The following is a 17,819-nucleotide window of genomic DNA, read 5'->3' on the forward strand; positions in this document are numbered from 1 at the left end:
AGACCTGCTATAGAACTTCTGATCCCTTTTTGACACCCCAAAGTACTGAACATTATTACATACCATGAGTGATTTTACGAGTCAAACAGTCATGACAAAAAACAACATAGTGTGGTGCTCTGTTATGGTTGTTGTGGTCGACCCATGACCAATAGCATTACGTTACCTCATTCACACGTACACACACAAACACGCCGACGGACAAAGCAAAATAAACAAACACTCGACCGACAGACGAGCAGAATGCTTAAGTTACTAGCAAAATACATATTCAGCGATACGGTATGACTTGTCGTTACTATTGGTAATATTGTCAAATACCAGTCTCCCCACTTGGTGTATCTCAACATATGCATAAAATAAAAAAATGGGAGTGTCGCGGCCGAGCGGTTAAGAGCACCGAATTCAAACTCTGGTGTTTCTGATCAGCAGAGTGTGGGTTCGAATCCCCAGCCGTGCACTTGTGTCCTTAAGCAAGACACATAACCATTGCTTCGTCCTTCGGATGGGACGAAAAGCCGTTGGACCCATGTGTTGTGTAAACGCATGTAAACGAAAAGAGAAGGGGTTCGCCCCGGTGTTCCTGGCTGGATTGGCAGCATATTGCGCCACAGCACCTAGTAAACCATTACATGGTGCTAAGGATTAGGTCTTATATCTCAAACTTCGTCCCACTCCTTGCAGTAACAATACCTGGCGCTTTGTATCCTTAAAATACGGTTGTTGTTATTATTAATTATTACTAATAACAAAACTGTGAAAATTTGAGATCAATTGGTCGTCGAAGTTGCGAGATAACAATGACAGAAAAAACTCCCTTGTCACACGAAATTGTGTGCGTTTAGATAGTTGATTTCGAGAACTCAGTTTCTAAATATGAGGTCTCGAAATCAAATTCGTGGTAAATTACTTCTTTCTCGAATGCGAAAATTATGTCACTTCAGAGGGAGCCGTTTCTCACAATGTTTTATACCACCAACCTCTCCCAATTACTCGTCACCAAGTAAGGTTTTATGCTAATAATTATTTTGAGTAATTACCAATAGTGTCCACTGCCTTTAAATAGGAGAACTTTCATGAGTACTTTTACGGAATGTGAAAAGCCAGCCCATGAGAGTTGGGTGAATGACCAACACCCTTTGTCTTTGATAAAGACCTTCAATACCTTCCAAATTATGCCCTCCACTCTATTGCAACACAACAACCAATGTTTGGGTTAACATTTGTATGCCTGTTATATAAGCATTAGTGTTACTGCTCGAGAGGACAACCAAACCAAAGCCAGACAACTTGCTGGAAAGAATTTTTGGATGGATTTGAGACTAATCGGATCAGTTTGAAACAATATTCGGAGTGATAAAATAAGTGAGTTTTTATCGTTGTTTGGGTGAGGCTTCAAGAAAATTAATACTTGTTTTCTTGATTCATTCAGTGAGAGAAGAACTTTTTTTATGTTTTTTTAATTTTTTAATAAAACATCTATGAAGTCGCATGTTTTTGTTGTCCTTGAATTGCTTTCTTAAATCCTCTCTTTAAATGTTGTGCTTAATACCTCCACATCAGAAATGAATCGTATTTTTGTTCTTTGAACAACAACATTTGAAGTCGATATTGCTGTACCAATTTAAAATCTGATGTACATAAAACAAATTGTGCACAAACATTTTGATGACGTGATAGTCTTGAGGTTTTTGTGTTCTCTCTTCGTTTTCTTGGCGTGCTTAATAAGAAGCATACCTATCGAGTGAGACCCGGAGCTAGTTTGAGCATAGAGGAAGAAAATATCTCCATGGTTTGAGATCGCCGCGTTTTGACCCTGCGGGAATCTGCTCTCACCAGGTGAGGTGCAAATTACCCCCAATAAATTACCACAGTGTTAGGTGTAAACACCACCAAAGGCTCTCGAATCAAGACACGGTTAAGCTTCAATAAAAAAAGTGATTTGGAAGAAACTATGAATTGTGAAATGATCTTACAATCCCTGCCCTTTGGTATGTTGTAATTCCCTCAGACACCTTCTGTCTTTTGTGTGTGAAGTGCTGGTGGTATTGGCTAAAAAGTAGAACGTGGGAGCAAAAATTAAGTATATCTTTAGGAGAAATAATAATACAATTCAAGTTTTTGCTGGTTGTTGTTTCGATTTTATGAATTTCTTTCACCGATGATTGGAGTTGCAACACAAAAGATGTAATCTTGTTTTTTCTTTCTCTGATATTAAAATGACAACCTTGCTTTATGAAACATTTTGGGGCTACACAATTTGCAGTTTTTTAAGCCGGAGTGTTCAGATCACGGAGATTATGGGATAGGGGGGTTTATACCTCTTTCATTGATGCAAAGATATTGTATTGAAAGTTTCAATCCTAGTTTACAACAAACGCAACAGTCGTGAAAATGTAATTTTCCCCCTTTTTTCCCCGTAAACATTGACAAGTTGTGCAGACAAGACGCGTCAATGGTAGGAAAACTCCATACCAATGGGGAAAACCCAAGTAACCAGTTTGTGGGACTGTAAACCCTACCCACAGGCAAGGCTCTGTCCGAGGTGGGATTCGAACGGGGCTCTTCAGAACGGAAAGGCAATGCAATGTACCACTCGGCGAGTGAACCAGACATTTTTATTTTGGAGTTGGGCAAGCAGGGTCAAAGACATGACAGGGGGAGCCTTTTTAATATAACACTATTCTTTTGGGGGGTTTTCAGGGGGGGGGGATGGGAAAGGTTCCAGAGCAGGGGTGGGGCTCCAGCCCCTCATCCCCCGCCCTCTTGTAACACCACTGCGCAATGAGCCGACCTGAACTCCGTTATCAGTGTTCGGATTATTTCTTCAGAAAAAGTCCACTGATTGTTGATATTTTATCAGGGATTTGATGCATGTTCAATGCTTGTTTGTCTCGGTTTTGCCATGGAGGAACAATTTTATTTCTACATTGCTCAATCAAAATAAAGAATGATAATACTTGTCGATATCATTTTAGTAGGGCGCCCTAGGCTGTCATTTGTAAACCAAAACTGAGATGAGCGCCGCGTGTACGCACTGCGCGTTTTCCCATCGTTTCGTCATTGGTTACTTCTAAGATGGCGGTGTTATTACGTCATTGTATGGGACGATGGCGTCCTCCCGCTCAGCAAGATCTTTGACGACAATCCCTCGACTATAGGCCAAAGTGTTATATGAAAAGTACGGCCTTGAGATTTAAAACTCACCAAAGTTTGTGTTTCTGATCAGCCGGCCTTGTATCATTACCTAATAATAATAATACGCAAAAGTTATAATGTGTCAACCCCATTGAGTATAGGTCAATATTGGCCCAGTGACCCTGGTGGCATTGTAGGCCATGACTCGTGCACAAGATTAAAGGCAACGTATACATTCACTGTGTTTATCATAAGATTCAAATGATAATGATTTCATATTCTATGGTTTTTTATTTTTAATTGTTGTCCCTTCCTCTTATCGCTGCGGTGTTTTGTTGTGGGTGTAGTTTTTTTTTGTTTTCAATAGTCTGGTTTTGCTTGTGTTTTAATGATTTCTTTTGTGTGATTTTAAAATGTTTCAGTGCAATCACCTTTTTATATTGTATAATTATATTTTTATCGTTGGGGGGGGGGTCTGGTTTTACACATCCTTTGATGACAGTTTTATACTGTTTTAACCTTGACAGACCCTGTACAACTTGTAACTATTGTGTATGTCTAAAGATAAAAAAATAATAATAATATTGTGACCAACTTCGCATGATTATTCGCTTGCTCTTGAAGAGTGTGTAGCCACTTCAACGCAGTTTCCAATCCAGCCGATTCAGGGTGAGTCTTCTTGAACCAGTGGGTAGATTCAAATGTCATAATACACTGACAAAATATCAATGTGGAACCCTAATATAGAAATAATACAAATATATTTTTCAAACTAGTAACTCTGTAAGCCCTTTCTCGGCCTGAAGTATAGGCCTTTTAATGGCCACTTCGCCGTAGCTCGCGTAACCACACAAGAACCAGAAATCTTCTTCTCTAAAAGATTTGTTACGTCTTAAGGAGACTCCTTTGTCAATAGAAACTCTCAGCTTATTAACACATGACTTATGAGAACCGTTAAAATAAACAGGTTCGTAGTTGATGTGGTCAGTATAATAACGTAAATGAGCCTTTAAACTGCAAACATAAATCGAAAATAGCTTTTGTAGCACATTATTTTAATTCAAGTGGTAGGTTCGACTTGAATCTAGACCACTGTTGGTCCATTGGTGTATGTATAAATCCTTCATGGGAACCTTACGGAGTGTTGATGACCCTCCTCGAAGACTAGACCATGGTTTATAACCCGGTGTGCGATAATACCACCAACCGCATCAACCTCTACCCTCCCCAGCTCACTTCTCTCTCCCAGCCCACTTCCCTCTCCCAGTCCGATACGCAAACAATACCCGTGTGAAAAACGATTATCTGACTATTATCCGCCTTCCTTCTACAAAGAAAGGTGAGATTGCATGAATAATTTATGCGTTTATAATATGAGCCTCCCCCGTAAATCCGTCATCCAATTAATCTTTCCCCTTCTCCTCTTCACGTTGTTGACATAAAAGATTAGCGCGGTAATCGTTGTTAACTTAGTGTTCACAAAGTTAAGTTTGTAGCTAAAGTTAGTGTAGCTTGTGTAGAGCGAGTGGTGCTTGGTGGTCAGCCTGTATCTTTACTCGTGATCTGAGCCTGATGATGTCATAGTGATTAAGCAAAAACAATTGAGGTATCTGCTTACATTCTTGCATACCAAAAATAGGGTTCCATCTAACCATGACTCGTCCTATGTGCTGATGTAATACGAAAGTGAAAGGCCACATTGGCTACGGTTCCATCCAACGGTCACGATAAATTTGGGCACAGAGCCCAGATTTCATAGCGCCGCTCAAAAGCAGCAATGGCTTAGTAATTTGCTGCTAAGCGGCTATGAACAGCATACCTGTCACAAATTATACACGTGACATGGTATTTTGGCTGATAACTTTAGTTTGGTGAGCATAATTTTGCTTAGCTGTTTTGTGCTTAAGCAGCTCTATGAATTTGGGCCATGGATTGAGCATAGCTAGGCAGTGGAATTTTCATGGCTGAAGGGTGTTTTAAAGTCTTAATTTTAATATTTTGATCTCGCTTCTCAAAGCTCACTGATTGTGAAGTTCATACAACATTCTTTTCTGTGAAATATTTTCCTCTGACGAAGTCATATTTGATTAAATGTACTTGAAACATATTAAGAAACGTAATATCTGATGTCGGCTGTTTCAACCGACACCAGATATTACGTTTAAAATAGTTTGAAACCGTTTGTTATGAAATGCATATGGTTATAGAAAGGTGTTTTAAAAGATCTTATGATCTACATAAGTATGCCTCGAAATTATTTATATAAACTCAAATTTTCACAGGTTTATTTCATTTTTATATGTTATGGGATTTAAGGCATTGTATTGTATATTGATGTATCAAAATGCATTTGGTTTGCGGTAACATCATGTGTGTATCTACGATAGGTAGATTATGTTTTTTGGAGAACTAGCGGTAGTAGAATATTTATCGATACAAGATCGCAAAAGAACATACTCTACCTGACAAGTAGATACACACATGGTGTTACCGCCATTTTTATATTGTTGATCACGCAAAATATGAGCACTTTTTGCGACTGTTTTATCCTTTAATAAAGTTACAACTAACTTTTCTAAATTCAGACATATCTAGCGACATGATCTTTCTGCGTAGGCGTAGTTTAAATTAGCTCCATATGTTGGTCGACGACGTTGAGGTTACTGGATGATGGAGTGTGTGTTGGCAAAAAGTTGAGTTATAAATGCATTATGACAACTCAACATCTGTATTCGCATCATGAAAGTTCACACGTTTCGCGTAGAGTTTGTTTTGTCATGCTGTGCGAATTGTGCCCTGGAGTTTTGGCGCGAATACCCAGGGAAATCGTGAAGCCCGGTTCATACTCTGCGAATGCTTCGTGCGAAGCTAATTTTCTTGCGTCACAAGTGGACAAATAAAGCGTACGAAAGATTGAATCGGGCTTCTGTCTTATATCAGTATCTTGTCGTTTAAACTTGCTGCTCTGAGAAGACAAAGTACAGGGTTTGTTATGGGTTTTCTCGGTCAAATTCGGCAAAAGAGCAGACAATTTAACCACCAAGCTATTCTTTTTCGCGCGAAATCTTAATTCTTATCAAATCGTCAAAAGCACATTAGTGTGAAAAGGCAGTCCCGGAACTCTTCTTGTTTATTGTGGACAAATAGGCCATACATTTGCAGTTGTGGTTATTATCAAGCTAATTATCTCAGAAGGATTGTCTTTAAAATGTATTCTTAATCATATGAATCAAAACAAAGATAGTGTGCTCTAAAAACAAAAAGCACCGTGATGTATACTATGCATTAGTAAAGCATGTATATTTTTCTTGGAAGTGAACAGTAACTTCATATTAGTTTTGCTGACTTATTTACAGAAACGGTAAGACTCAATTCGCTCCTTCTCTATCATTTCTAAACTTGTTCTTTGTTTTCTCTTTCCATTGCGTCACCAATCAACCTTGTCACCAAACTTCTGACCAATCACCGACCTGGCATTGTAATGCATTCCCGGGGGAACCACTACCAAACTCCAGCCAGTAGAGAAGCAGCTTTTACGTACACCATATCCGCTGCTGGTGTAGTTAACGCCATAAGTCGTGCCTGCAGGGAGGGCGTTCTCTCGGTGTGTGGATGTAGCCGTGCGGCTCGACCCCCTGATCTTGATAGGGACTGGGTGTGGGGAGGCTGTGGGGACGACGTTGACTATGGATACCGATTTGCAAAAGAGTTTGTCGACGCCAGAGAGAAAGAGAATAACCATCCGAGGGGGACCTACATGTACGCACGAATGAAGACTAACCTGCATAACAACGAGGCAGGCAGACGGGTGAGTTTTACCGGCTTCCTTTATACGCCTTTCTTAACATTTATTCATGAGGTACGTCACAATGCTAATCCAAAAAGAGGCGATGGGCGCAGCCACTGCAAGATGGGGAACGTGCGCCCATAGCCTCATTTTGGGTACGAATTATGACGTCATGCATAAATATTAAGAGTGGCGTATAGTGCAAATTAATCGTACTCCTTTCAGAGCCACCTATTGAACCATTTTTAGACAAAGCTTCAAATCATCCATTTCATTTAATGTTTTTATTTGGTTCGGCCACTGTGCACTCTCCTCTGAACACGTTTGTATATCGATCACGTCTGCGCCATTTTCGTCTAGTATCCTTCTTCGAAACGGTTGAGTTCGTGTATAATGCTCGCGTTTGAGTTGCCGGTCTTGACTACGGTCGCCACGAAAAGCCCCGTTGCAAAGGTCTATCGCAAATGCTACTTCTGGAGCCAGGAGCCAAAGCCGAAAGTTGCTGCGTTTGAACGTTTCATGACCCACATCTGCTCATTAACATGTTATAATGCACGGTCCCTTGTGAATACTGCACGGGACGGATGTGTGGCCGACACATTTTACACGTCCATTAACGTCATTAAAGTAACAGAACTGTCATCAATCACTTAAGGTCTAGCTTGAATTTGGTGTGGTTAACGTTGCATGCGTGCTTCGCAGACGAGATTTCTCTACGTTTAGTACCCTTAAAAAGTTTGGGCAAACTTTATCCTGCACGTTTGCGCGGAGCATGCAGATCATTTTAGAAATAGTTGGTTCGCACGTGGAAACGGCACTCTGGTGATTGTGGAAATCAGGCATATAGCTCGTCGTGCAACAGTCCGTTCTTTTGCAGCGTCACAGACGTGTTTTGGCAGCATGGCTATTTTCGCGTATGACAACCCAAAAGGTCGAATGTTGAGTTGTCTGTGACGAAAGGTTGTAACTCTAGTGAGCCACGAAGTGTGACGTAAGATGTTCGGGATAATTGTATTGTACTCTTTCATATACTGTTTAAGAAGTTGGGCTCCGTAAAGCAAGGCGTTTTTTTTTCTTCATACTATAAAGTGTTGCAAGCCAATTGACCCCCTGGTCCCCCCAAAATCTTCCATTGCGCGCGAGACTTGCCTGTTATATTTTGGCAGAGGGCGCTATTTCGTAAGCAAGTGACGTCACAGGGCGCATCATTGGTAATGCTATTTTTGTGTGGAGTTATTCTGCTCGATTGCGGAGATACCACAAAATGGGGAATTGGATTTAACCCAGTGAACATTGTGAAACCTTCACTCGGTCGGGATTCCCTCCAGCTACGGAAGAGTATTTTTTTAAGGGGTTTTAAAACATTTTGTAAAGACTTCACGAGGAAATTGTAAAATACACACAAATCCTTACAGTCAATCCAGGCTCTTGCGGCCCTTTGAAGAGCTGGTTTGTCATGTGTAACATTGTCTGTATTACTGTGATTGCTTACTTTATAATACATTGACTGTCTTTTGAACTGTTTTCTTTTATCTTGATATGGAGGTCGTCAGCCCCGATTAAACCAAGCCCTAAGCCACGCCCTTCACCCAAACCTCTCAACGCCCTTTTCTTCCCCACAATTGCCCAAATCTTCAATCTTTTTTACGTGACATGCTAAAATCTAGCAACCTTGGGGTTTTAAATCGGCTGTGCTTTGCAAGTTTCCTCGATCACTGGGAGAGAGAAAAGGAGAAAAAAAACTCAAGTCCATTAGAGCGGACAATCTGTAATCATCACAAGTGACACTGCGTCCTTGTCAGGGGGTGTTCTTTTCACGGGATGCAATCGTCCAAGCGTATACGGCACTACCCATAAACGCCGATCGAACTCGCCTCTCCCCCCGTTGCGAGGTAAAGCTTTTCAACCCTCAGCCGTTGAATTACGGGCAGCCGAGACCAGACAAGGAATAAAAGATTGTGATCCAAAATGGACATAAAGCAACCATCCACCGGAAAATTGTAATCCGTCGAGAAATCCGCGTCAGATTGATGGAAATGAACAAAACTTTGTAACAGTGTTCGGTTCGACGTTTACAGAATCAATGTGTTCTCACGACTGTTGATAATTCTTGCCTTTAACGGGCTGAAAAACTCCCCGCTGTTTGCTCCTTTGCTTGTTATTTTCGCAAGAAATGAAAACATGAACTCTTTTATTGATACGATTTTTATTGCAACTTTTTTATAACAATTGCTCAATCACTCAGAAGGAATAACCGTCCACTTCAAAGCACAGTTCAGGGCAAGTGCTTTTATTATTTTGTTTTCTTTGGGATTATTTGAGTTGCGCAATGTTACTGGATGGTGTTAGGTTGTTTTTATTTCATATCAATAAAGAAAATATTGAAATGCAATGTTGATAAAGTTGATAGAGCATTTTGGGCACTGTTGTTTCTGAGGATTAATTTCGTAACCACTTAACCACAAGATCCCTGTAGTACCTTAGGGGTTCATGCTTGTTCAATGTAAACGAGTTAGTTACAGTCCATTAATTAAGTACACGTACATGTACCAAAAAGCAGTCAAGTATCAAATCAAGATGCAAGAATTCCGGCCTGCTAAATCAAGACCATTATTAGTCGCTTATCTGAAAATAAAACAAGCATATTGAGATGTATTTTTTGTTTTATACCCATAGCGGTTACCATGCAGTTTGTTCATTATTTGTTTTACTGTGACCATGGAGGAAGGATGCTGTGACTAGCCAGCTTTTTATTGTTCTTTATCCACATGTTTTCTCACTGGTCCATCTGTTATGTTTCATTTTAACTAATAGTATCATTTCTTTCTGGCAATATAGCTCTATGGTTGTATCCTTGCTGGAGTTGATTTTGAGCCCATGTACATGCATGTACATTGTTTGAACAATCTGAGGTAGTCGTGTGCGTACACGATATACATTTTAGTGATAGTTAGGTAGGAACTGTACTTGTATTTTTACATCGTGGGTGCATTCTACAGTTTTTTTTTAAGGCAGTGTACACTATTGGTAGTTACTCAAAATAATTATTAGCATAAAACCTTACTTGGTAACGAGTAATGGGGAGAGGTTGATGGTATAAAACATTGTGAGAAACGGACTCCCTCTGAAGTTACATAGTTTTCGAGAAAGAAGTAATTTTCCACGAATTTGATTTCGAGACCTCAGGTTTAGATTTTGAGGTCTCGAAATCAACCATCTAAAAGCACACAACATCGTGTGACAAGGGTGTTTTTTCTTTCATTATTATCTCACAACTTCGACTACCAATTGAGCTCAAATTTTCACAGGTTTGTTATTGTATGCATATGTTGAGATACACCAAGTGAGAAGACTGGTGATTGACAATTACCAAAAGGGTCCAGTGTCTTTAAACAATGTCCCTCTACTAAACCATGGAGGAACACACTGACAAAAAATGTATGCTTTCAGGTGTCATTATGCAAACATGGATATATTTATTCAAATAAACATTTAGCTAAATCTAGTTCTTAACTTATTAAGTTAAAAAGCCCATGTTAGAATCTTTCTTATGGAATGCGTTGTTTGTGCCAAACGATCCAAGAACATTTCAACTGCTCACTTGGCGAGTGAAATACACACTGACCACGTGTTATAGCAGGCCGCGTGATTTCATACTAAACTTATTAGTCAGCCCGCAGTCCTATCTAATTGCTAGCGTCACTTCATCATTGTGATTTGATATCAATGATGGAATCACATCTGGAGTATGGTGTCATTTTATTGTGGACAGGTCTTGTCGCAACAACACTCTGTTAATGTTACGAGAACCGAGGATAGACAGCGGCCTTCGCAACGCATTATCCCCCGTCCAGTGATCGGCCTTCTCGGTAGCCTCCTCTCGCTGTGAGAGGGGTAACATTCCGGGGAAGAACCCAAGCGGTGGCTAATTACCAGCCATTTCAGAATATGATAGGGGCTATCAGAAAGAAATTCCGCAACCTGTGGTTGTTATGGGTCTCCTTTACCTGGTGTGGGAGTGAACAAGTATTTGCAGGGGATTACAACAACACAATTATTCATCCATTTGGAGGAGTAAAAACAATGATTCATTAAGTAAGAATTTGATTATCAGATTAGGCCTCTGTTGATCCACGGGGATGGAAATAGTATTCCTACCTCCATGGTTGATCAAAACCGTTTGGAGATGAAACTTTATGGTATATCTTCAATTTTTTCTGGAAATAATTGTCTCCTAAAAAACCAAAACGTCATTTCTAGAAATATTGGTAGAATTAGTACATCTCAGTCTTATTCATCATCTTTTGAATACTTGTGGAAGAAAACACCGGTAATTAATCCTTTACAAATCATGTAACACAATATGGGCATTTGTCTCTTCCATGCACTTTCACCGTTTGCTATGACAGTGTTTCTTCAAGAAACGGTTTCGAAGCTGCAACCATGCTTTCAACTTTCGGATATCGAAAAGAATATTTTGAGAACGGAGTTACCAGTTCAGTATTCATTACTTTCTGGCATTGTAATCCACTGTGTACAAGAGCTGCTTTGTGCATCTATCTTCCCACAGTGTTTATTCGGATGTATCTAATGGGCACATTGACTTAAATGGATTCACAGGCGAGTTGGATTTCATTATGGCACAAAGAGTACATCTGGGGCCAATTTCATAGAGCTGCTTAAGCGAACAAATAGCCGCTTAAGCACGAAAACAGCTTGCTTATTTTATACATGTTAGGCCTACTGACCAAACTTTCATGTCTGTAATACATTGCTTGTGACCCGGTATTTAGTTGTTGTTTACTTAGCATAACAAGAGTGGAGTCTTGGTCGGTAATCTGATTTTACTAAGCAAGGATTATTTTGCTTAAGCAAAATTTAGTGCTTAAGCAGCTCATGAAATTGGGCCCAAATTATGGAAACTATCCAAACAGTCCTGCACGCACAAGAGACGTTTTGCGTTACATCAGCTGACTGCGGGTCGAGTCATTGCAAAGGGCATTCTTGAAAGTTAATGGTTTCAAGTTAAAGCTGTTTCAAATTAGTTGGTTGTTGACTGTGCTGTAGCAAAACTTTGGTGAGAGTATGAGGTTTCCTTTCAAAGCCACCATACTTACAATTGACACGTCAATTGTCACATTATAGACACCACAGACAGGGTCAAAAGTAACACCATTTATGGTGTCAAAATAACTCCAAGTTTTGGCAGGAATTATTGTTATTTCAACACCCTGTAGTATATTTTGATTATTTGTTGGTATCTTTATAATGACAGCACGCATGGTGTCCATTTTAACACCCTAGTTTTTGCAGGGTTCCATTAGGCACAAACTATCGTACGCATGTGAAAGAAAAAAATATGAACACATGCTTCAACGACGGTGACAATCGTTTGCATCGGATAGAGCTATAGAGTTCCGCCGCCTGGCACCAGACTACATGTACCAGTCCGTCCGTGGTGTAGGCATACACGTGTGTGATATCATGGTGTGATATCATGGTGCTATACAAATATAAATGAATGGTATTTCCAACTGATTTTTAGAGTTGTTAATCAGGGTTCTATATCAAGACTACTACTAGCGATAGACATACACGTGTGTGATATCATGGAGCTATAAAGATAAATGAATGGTATTTCTGCCAGTGTTTTTAAGGTTCGAAGACGAGCCTAGTGGTAGACATACACGTGTGGGATATCATGGAGCTATAAAGATAAATGAATGGTATTTCTGCCAGTGTTTTTAAAGGTTCTAATATCAAGACTATCCTAGTGGTAGACATACACGTATGTGGTATCCGAATGGAGCTATAAAAAAGATAAATGAATGGTATTTCCAACAAGGTTTTACATCCAGAGTTTTTTTACGGGTCTATATCATAACCTTTTGAAATAGACATTATGTCATATAAAAACACGTCAGAGCATTTTGCTTGTGTGGTTCACGAACGCAAACCACCCATCACGATTCGCAAAAAAATTGATTTGATCATGGACTGGTCGGTGAGTCACAACGGGTCCTCTACTCTTATCCTTGGTTTTGGGAGATTGTGGAATTGTTGAAGGCTCAGTTTTAAATCTACATTCATGGTGAGCAGTCATGCTAAGCTGGTATTAGGAACTACGCTGGATGCATGGCGAGAAATGATACTGTAACAAACTCTAGCGTGCGTGCCACACGCAAGATGTCTGGAATCTTGGTTATTGTAATTATCTTCACGATCAGGTTCAAAGTGTTCGAAATGTCAGAACAAATTGGTTGATATTGTTATCAAAAGTTTGTAAGATGTTAGAAACTGTTTTGGAACATGATATTAAAACACCTGACGATTAAAGGTCCCTAACATTTTGATGAAATGTTGATGAAAACAGCGCATGAACATAATGAGACAGAGAACTTATATACAACGGCCTCTTTTCAAAAGATATTTATTTTGCGTCTGTCCGAAGTTGTTTTGTTTACAGCAACTGTGTCGGCACCAATGGTTTCATCAGTGAATTTATTATCGTTTCATAATTTTCTTCAATAAAAGGCACCATCCAACCTGTGAAATAGTAATCGAATCGAGTGATCACAATCGGAGAAAACAGTAAAACGACTGAGTGATGCTTTGCGCTGGACTTTGTCAACGTTCATTCCGGGTTTATTTCGTTTTGTAACAATCGAAACAAGGAATGTTTATTTCTAGGATTTATCTTTTTCGACTTTTACAGCCTTTCAGATAGAAATGTTTCTCTATAGGATTCGCAAGGGTACTTCATAATCACCTTTGTGTTCTCTGTCTTCGAATAATGACTTCGATCTAAAAATTAAAATTAGGTTAGACTTATATTTTTCATCGCAGGGGTCATTTTGTAGAGCAAAATAAGACTTGTACTGCGGGCGTTGGTGTGAAATTGCAAAAACAACATAGTTTGTTGAACTTTATTTTCTCGCATTTTCACAACAAGTTTCCTGTTATTATCGACACCAGGAACGCCTTTTTATTGTGAGGTCCATGTGTTTATTTCACGGGAATTGTGTTTAGTATCGTGGGTTTAGGAGCAGTTTGTTGTCTTTTAACCACAGCGGGTGCGTGTTGCGGGCGACAGCATGCGGACGGCATTTTTAATGAACACGAAACTACCGCTGAGAATCTTAACACTGTTGAAGGTTGTCTTCACGCGGTAAATGCTGGACACCGTTCCCGGTTTTACTTCTTGATGATTGTTGAATCTTTCTTTTCTTTTTGTATGTAGTAACTCTGGTTCGATTTTTACACTTCAGGTTTCCATCATAAGTCTCTCCACAAAGGCTTTTCTTGGGTGGGAGTCCGTCAAAAAGGTTGAAAAGCCGGTGGCGCCAGCACGTTATTAACGGGGCAGACAGAGGAAAACAAGGCATGGGTAGCGCCCACCTTGGAGGCGAGGCAAGGGCGGGCTGCGGGGTGCGATGCAGGCGCGACAAATCATCCGGTTTTTTTCTCCCCTCCCTGTCCAATCCAAGCCTACCAAAACCACCCTTGCCAAAGAAATAGTGAGAAGGATTATTCAGGTCGGATTAAAAGCTTACAAATATCGGTGGTGGTTTGAGCTGGAAGTTGTTTAGCTTGGGCACTGGTCTGTGATGGTAACTCCAAGCGAATCTGTCGCGGATTATTGTCGGGGAAATTGTTCAATTTAGCGGCAGCTTTTGGCTTTTGTCACCCCACGGTAGTATGTCGAAATTTATCTGGGGAGAATTATTAACAACGCATGGGTGACTGGCAACGAGGGTTTATCTTGTTTCCAGTAGAAATATTACACAAAAATACATGTGTTCTGTCAGTAGCTATAAAGCTAAGCCTGTTTGATGAATTTTGTGTAATTCTATAAGCTTCGTACAAAAAATATGTCAAAATTCATTAAATTGATGACTTTATCCTTACAGATACGATATGTTTTTTAGTGTAATTACAAAGAGTTGGTTGTTCACACTGTGAATTGCATTGTTTCCCTCACTTTGTGCACACAATGCACCCCGTTGTTCCCCTGTAATGCCCCTTCATCTCTTACTGGAATTCAAATTAAACCAAAAAGTGACTAAAAGTGACGAATGTTGTTTTCTCCTAGTTTTACTTTTGATTGTTATTTTAAAACTATAGCAGCAGGTTTGTAAAATAGATGTTTATTGTTCGTATCTTTGATAAAAACTTGTTAGAACTTTGTTGTGAGGAAATTTTATATGTAATCAAGGTGTTGAATTGTTTGACTAAAAATCAATACGTAGATTAAGGAAGTAGTTTATACAGAGATTTATCGGTAGAAATTATTATTCAATATTGCTATGATCAACAATTCTATAAGACATGACGTCACTGGTGAGTATCAAATTCACCGCTCTATACCTCCATCTATACCGATAGCTAAAACAAATTGTTGTTTATAGAATCATTAGTGATTCGTAGTCTTTGATCAACTCTCGAATCAACGGGAATCTCCTAACAGTCGTTTTAATGTAGTTTCAAGAGTGAGCAGACATAAAGTTTGGGTACTTTTTGTAAGACACAGAACACAATGTCCACAGATTTACATAAAACTTACACAGTTTGAAGATAATGATAGTAGAAAGCTTCCTATTAGTTGCTGAGGTGGTGTCCTTTTTGAGAAATGAGTCAACAATGTAAAAAAAAAAAAATAGCTTTCGATTCGTTGTCTTTTGATTCAGAGTTGAATCAACCCAATTCTCATAGTCTTTTTAACTGATCTTAGTATGACTGCAGGCCTTAAACTTCGTCAAGGGGCGCATCAATTTTCATCTGGTAAGGTAGACTTGTGGACAAGTCGTTAAATGTATGTCGCGGTGATAGCGTTCCAACTCTATTCCGAATCTCCCCGCGATTACCGCGGTATTCTCGCGAGACTGCTGGCCCGCGAGATCACTGCTCTCACGACAACGGTCCAAATGGGGAGTAGAAGTCGGCAACCAGCAGTTCGCGCGAGAGCACCGCCACAACTCAACTATCTCATCGCAGCAGACCATGAACGACTTGTCCACAAGTCTAGTTTGTATCACGATCAGAACCTTGAACGTGTCTCAGACGAACAGTGAACCCTTGACCTTCAGATCATTTGGTTGCCACTTAAACAATTTGACGGGGACCTGTAATTGTAAATAACCCATGGTCTGCAAATAGAAATGGCTTTCACTGAGAATTAGACTGTCAGCTGAACTTCAAAATTTAATGGTTAGTTGAAGGTTTGTCGCAAAATAGCAAAATGGTAACTGCTAGATTTTAACAATAGGCAGGCGTCCAAAAAGTGTGAGTTTTTCGAGAATATGGTGATCGGCCCTTTCGAAACTATGGTTTCGTATAGGCTCTGGATTAATCCCCGGCAGTATTGTACTCTCGGTATACAGACTTCAAGCAGGCAGACGGTCACCCTTTTCGAAACCACGTTTTGGGGGCTCCGGCTTGGGATCCATCTGCCAGATCAAAGCCCCATAAAGAAAGCGCACATCTTCTAAGTAACTGGCGGAGCCTAGGCCAAAGCCGTAATTTCGAAAAGGGTCATGAGCGAGAAGCATTTGTCCACTCCATTCGCTGAGGTGTGTGGTGTAACCATTGCTCTATGGTGTAACCATGTCCCATATCTCATGTGGTATTCTGAAGGCTTTTCGATGTACGAATTCCGTACTCTGGAGCCTATTTCCATCTATAGACGATGTGACCTGTGACATCATATGTTTACAAAATAACCACAGAGCCTGGACTTCCTGCAGGCATGATTTGTACACAGCTCAATGGAAGAAAACATCAAATCTTATATTTTATGGAGATTGCACTTTGTAATTCTTATCAACTTTTGATATGATGAAAGGGGGCACATCTCAAAACTTGTCCAGCTTTTACTTTCATAACTCTTGGTTTTATGTGGAAATTATGACACAACATGTCAACTTTCCCATAAGACCAGTGTATTATCTTGCCTGCCAGATTACTCAAAAATGTACAAGGTCACACTTATTGTAAACAAGGTTCAGATGGTCTTGTTCACCATGTTATCATCCTCCACTCAACAATGTCCATGCAATCTCTTCTGTTTACAACTCTCATGCCACATTAATATTCGGTTACATTGTCCTGAGTTAACCATAGCCTTGGGTGTTTGTTATATTAGAGATTATGAATTGCATCTCTTATCCCATCGTCGGGTTGAGCTCTTCTGAGAATTTTTGTCTTGGCGACCGTGGAGGGTAAAGTGCTGCCTGAAGCGGTTCTTGTCCACCCGATGAAGTCCGGTCATCAGCAGAGATTCATCACTCAACATTCAAACACATACCCGGAGATGCGTCGTTTTGAGCGGGGCGATCGGGTTCATCAGCGGTCGGTCAGCGTCGTGGATTCTCGGAGAGTTTGTGTTGTTGTTGGATTTCTCGGAAAGAAAGGTCTCTGGATATGTTGTGATGATGTAAGGAAAATGGGCCCGAGGAGTTAAGCTGGTTGTGATATAATCTAATGCTCCTTTAAAGAAAACAAAATGTCATTGATTCTACATGGAGTTTAAAACAAGATGGCGACAGCCACTTCAAGGTTTTTTGCAAGTTGATTTTGATCTTGAAAACTGTTTGAATTTCGGTTGTCGTTCAAATTTAGGCTATATATACAGTTATTGCTGAGTTGTGCTACATAATGACATTGGGCGCAGGCTGTTTTTGACATGTCATGTCTTGGAAGAAAAATTAGCTCGATCTGAAAGAGTGGTTATAAGCCCCTACCACTCGTTTAGGGATTTAGGGTTTGTGTTTTGCTTGTAGAACTGAAACTGCTAGTCGTTGTGCATTTAAGATTTGTTTTCCCCGAACACGTGTGAATCCTCAAGCGACGATACCCGAACGGCATCATGTTCAGCTGCGGATATAATTGTCTGGGA

General features: G+C 40.0%; 1 protein-coding gene across 3 annotated transcripts in view; it reads left to right on the forward strand.

The window, feature by feature from the left end:
• Positions 1-17,819, forward strand: part of LOC139954299 (protein Wnt-5b-like) — a 105,960-nt gene that overhangs the window by 77,692 nt on the left and 10,449 nt on the right. For all 3 annotated transcript variants that reach the window (XM_071954036.1, XM_071954037.1, XM_071954038.1), the window contains exon 4: positions 6,654-6,946. In XM_071954036.1, the coding sequence (XP_071810137.1) occupies positions 6,654-6,946 (293 nt within the window). The remainder of the gene's footprint in view (positions 1-6,653; positions 6,947-17,819) is intronic.

The sequence above is a fragment of the Asterias amurensis genome, chromosome 2 (assembly GCF_032118995.1).
Source record: "Asterias amurensis chromosome 2, ASM3211899v1".
NCBI classification, from domain to species: domain Eukaryota; kingdom Metazoa; phylum Echinodermata; class Asteroidea; order Forcipulatida; family Asteriidae; genus Asterias; species Asterias amurensis.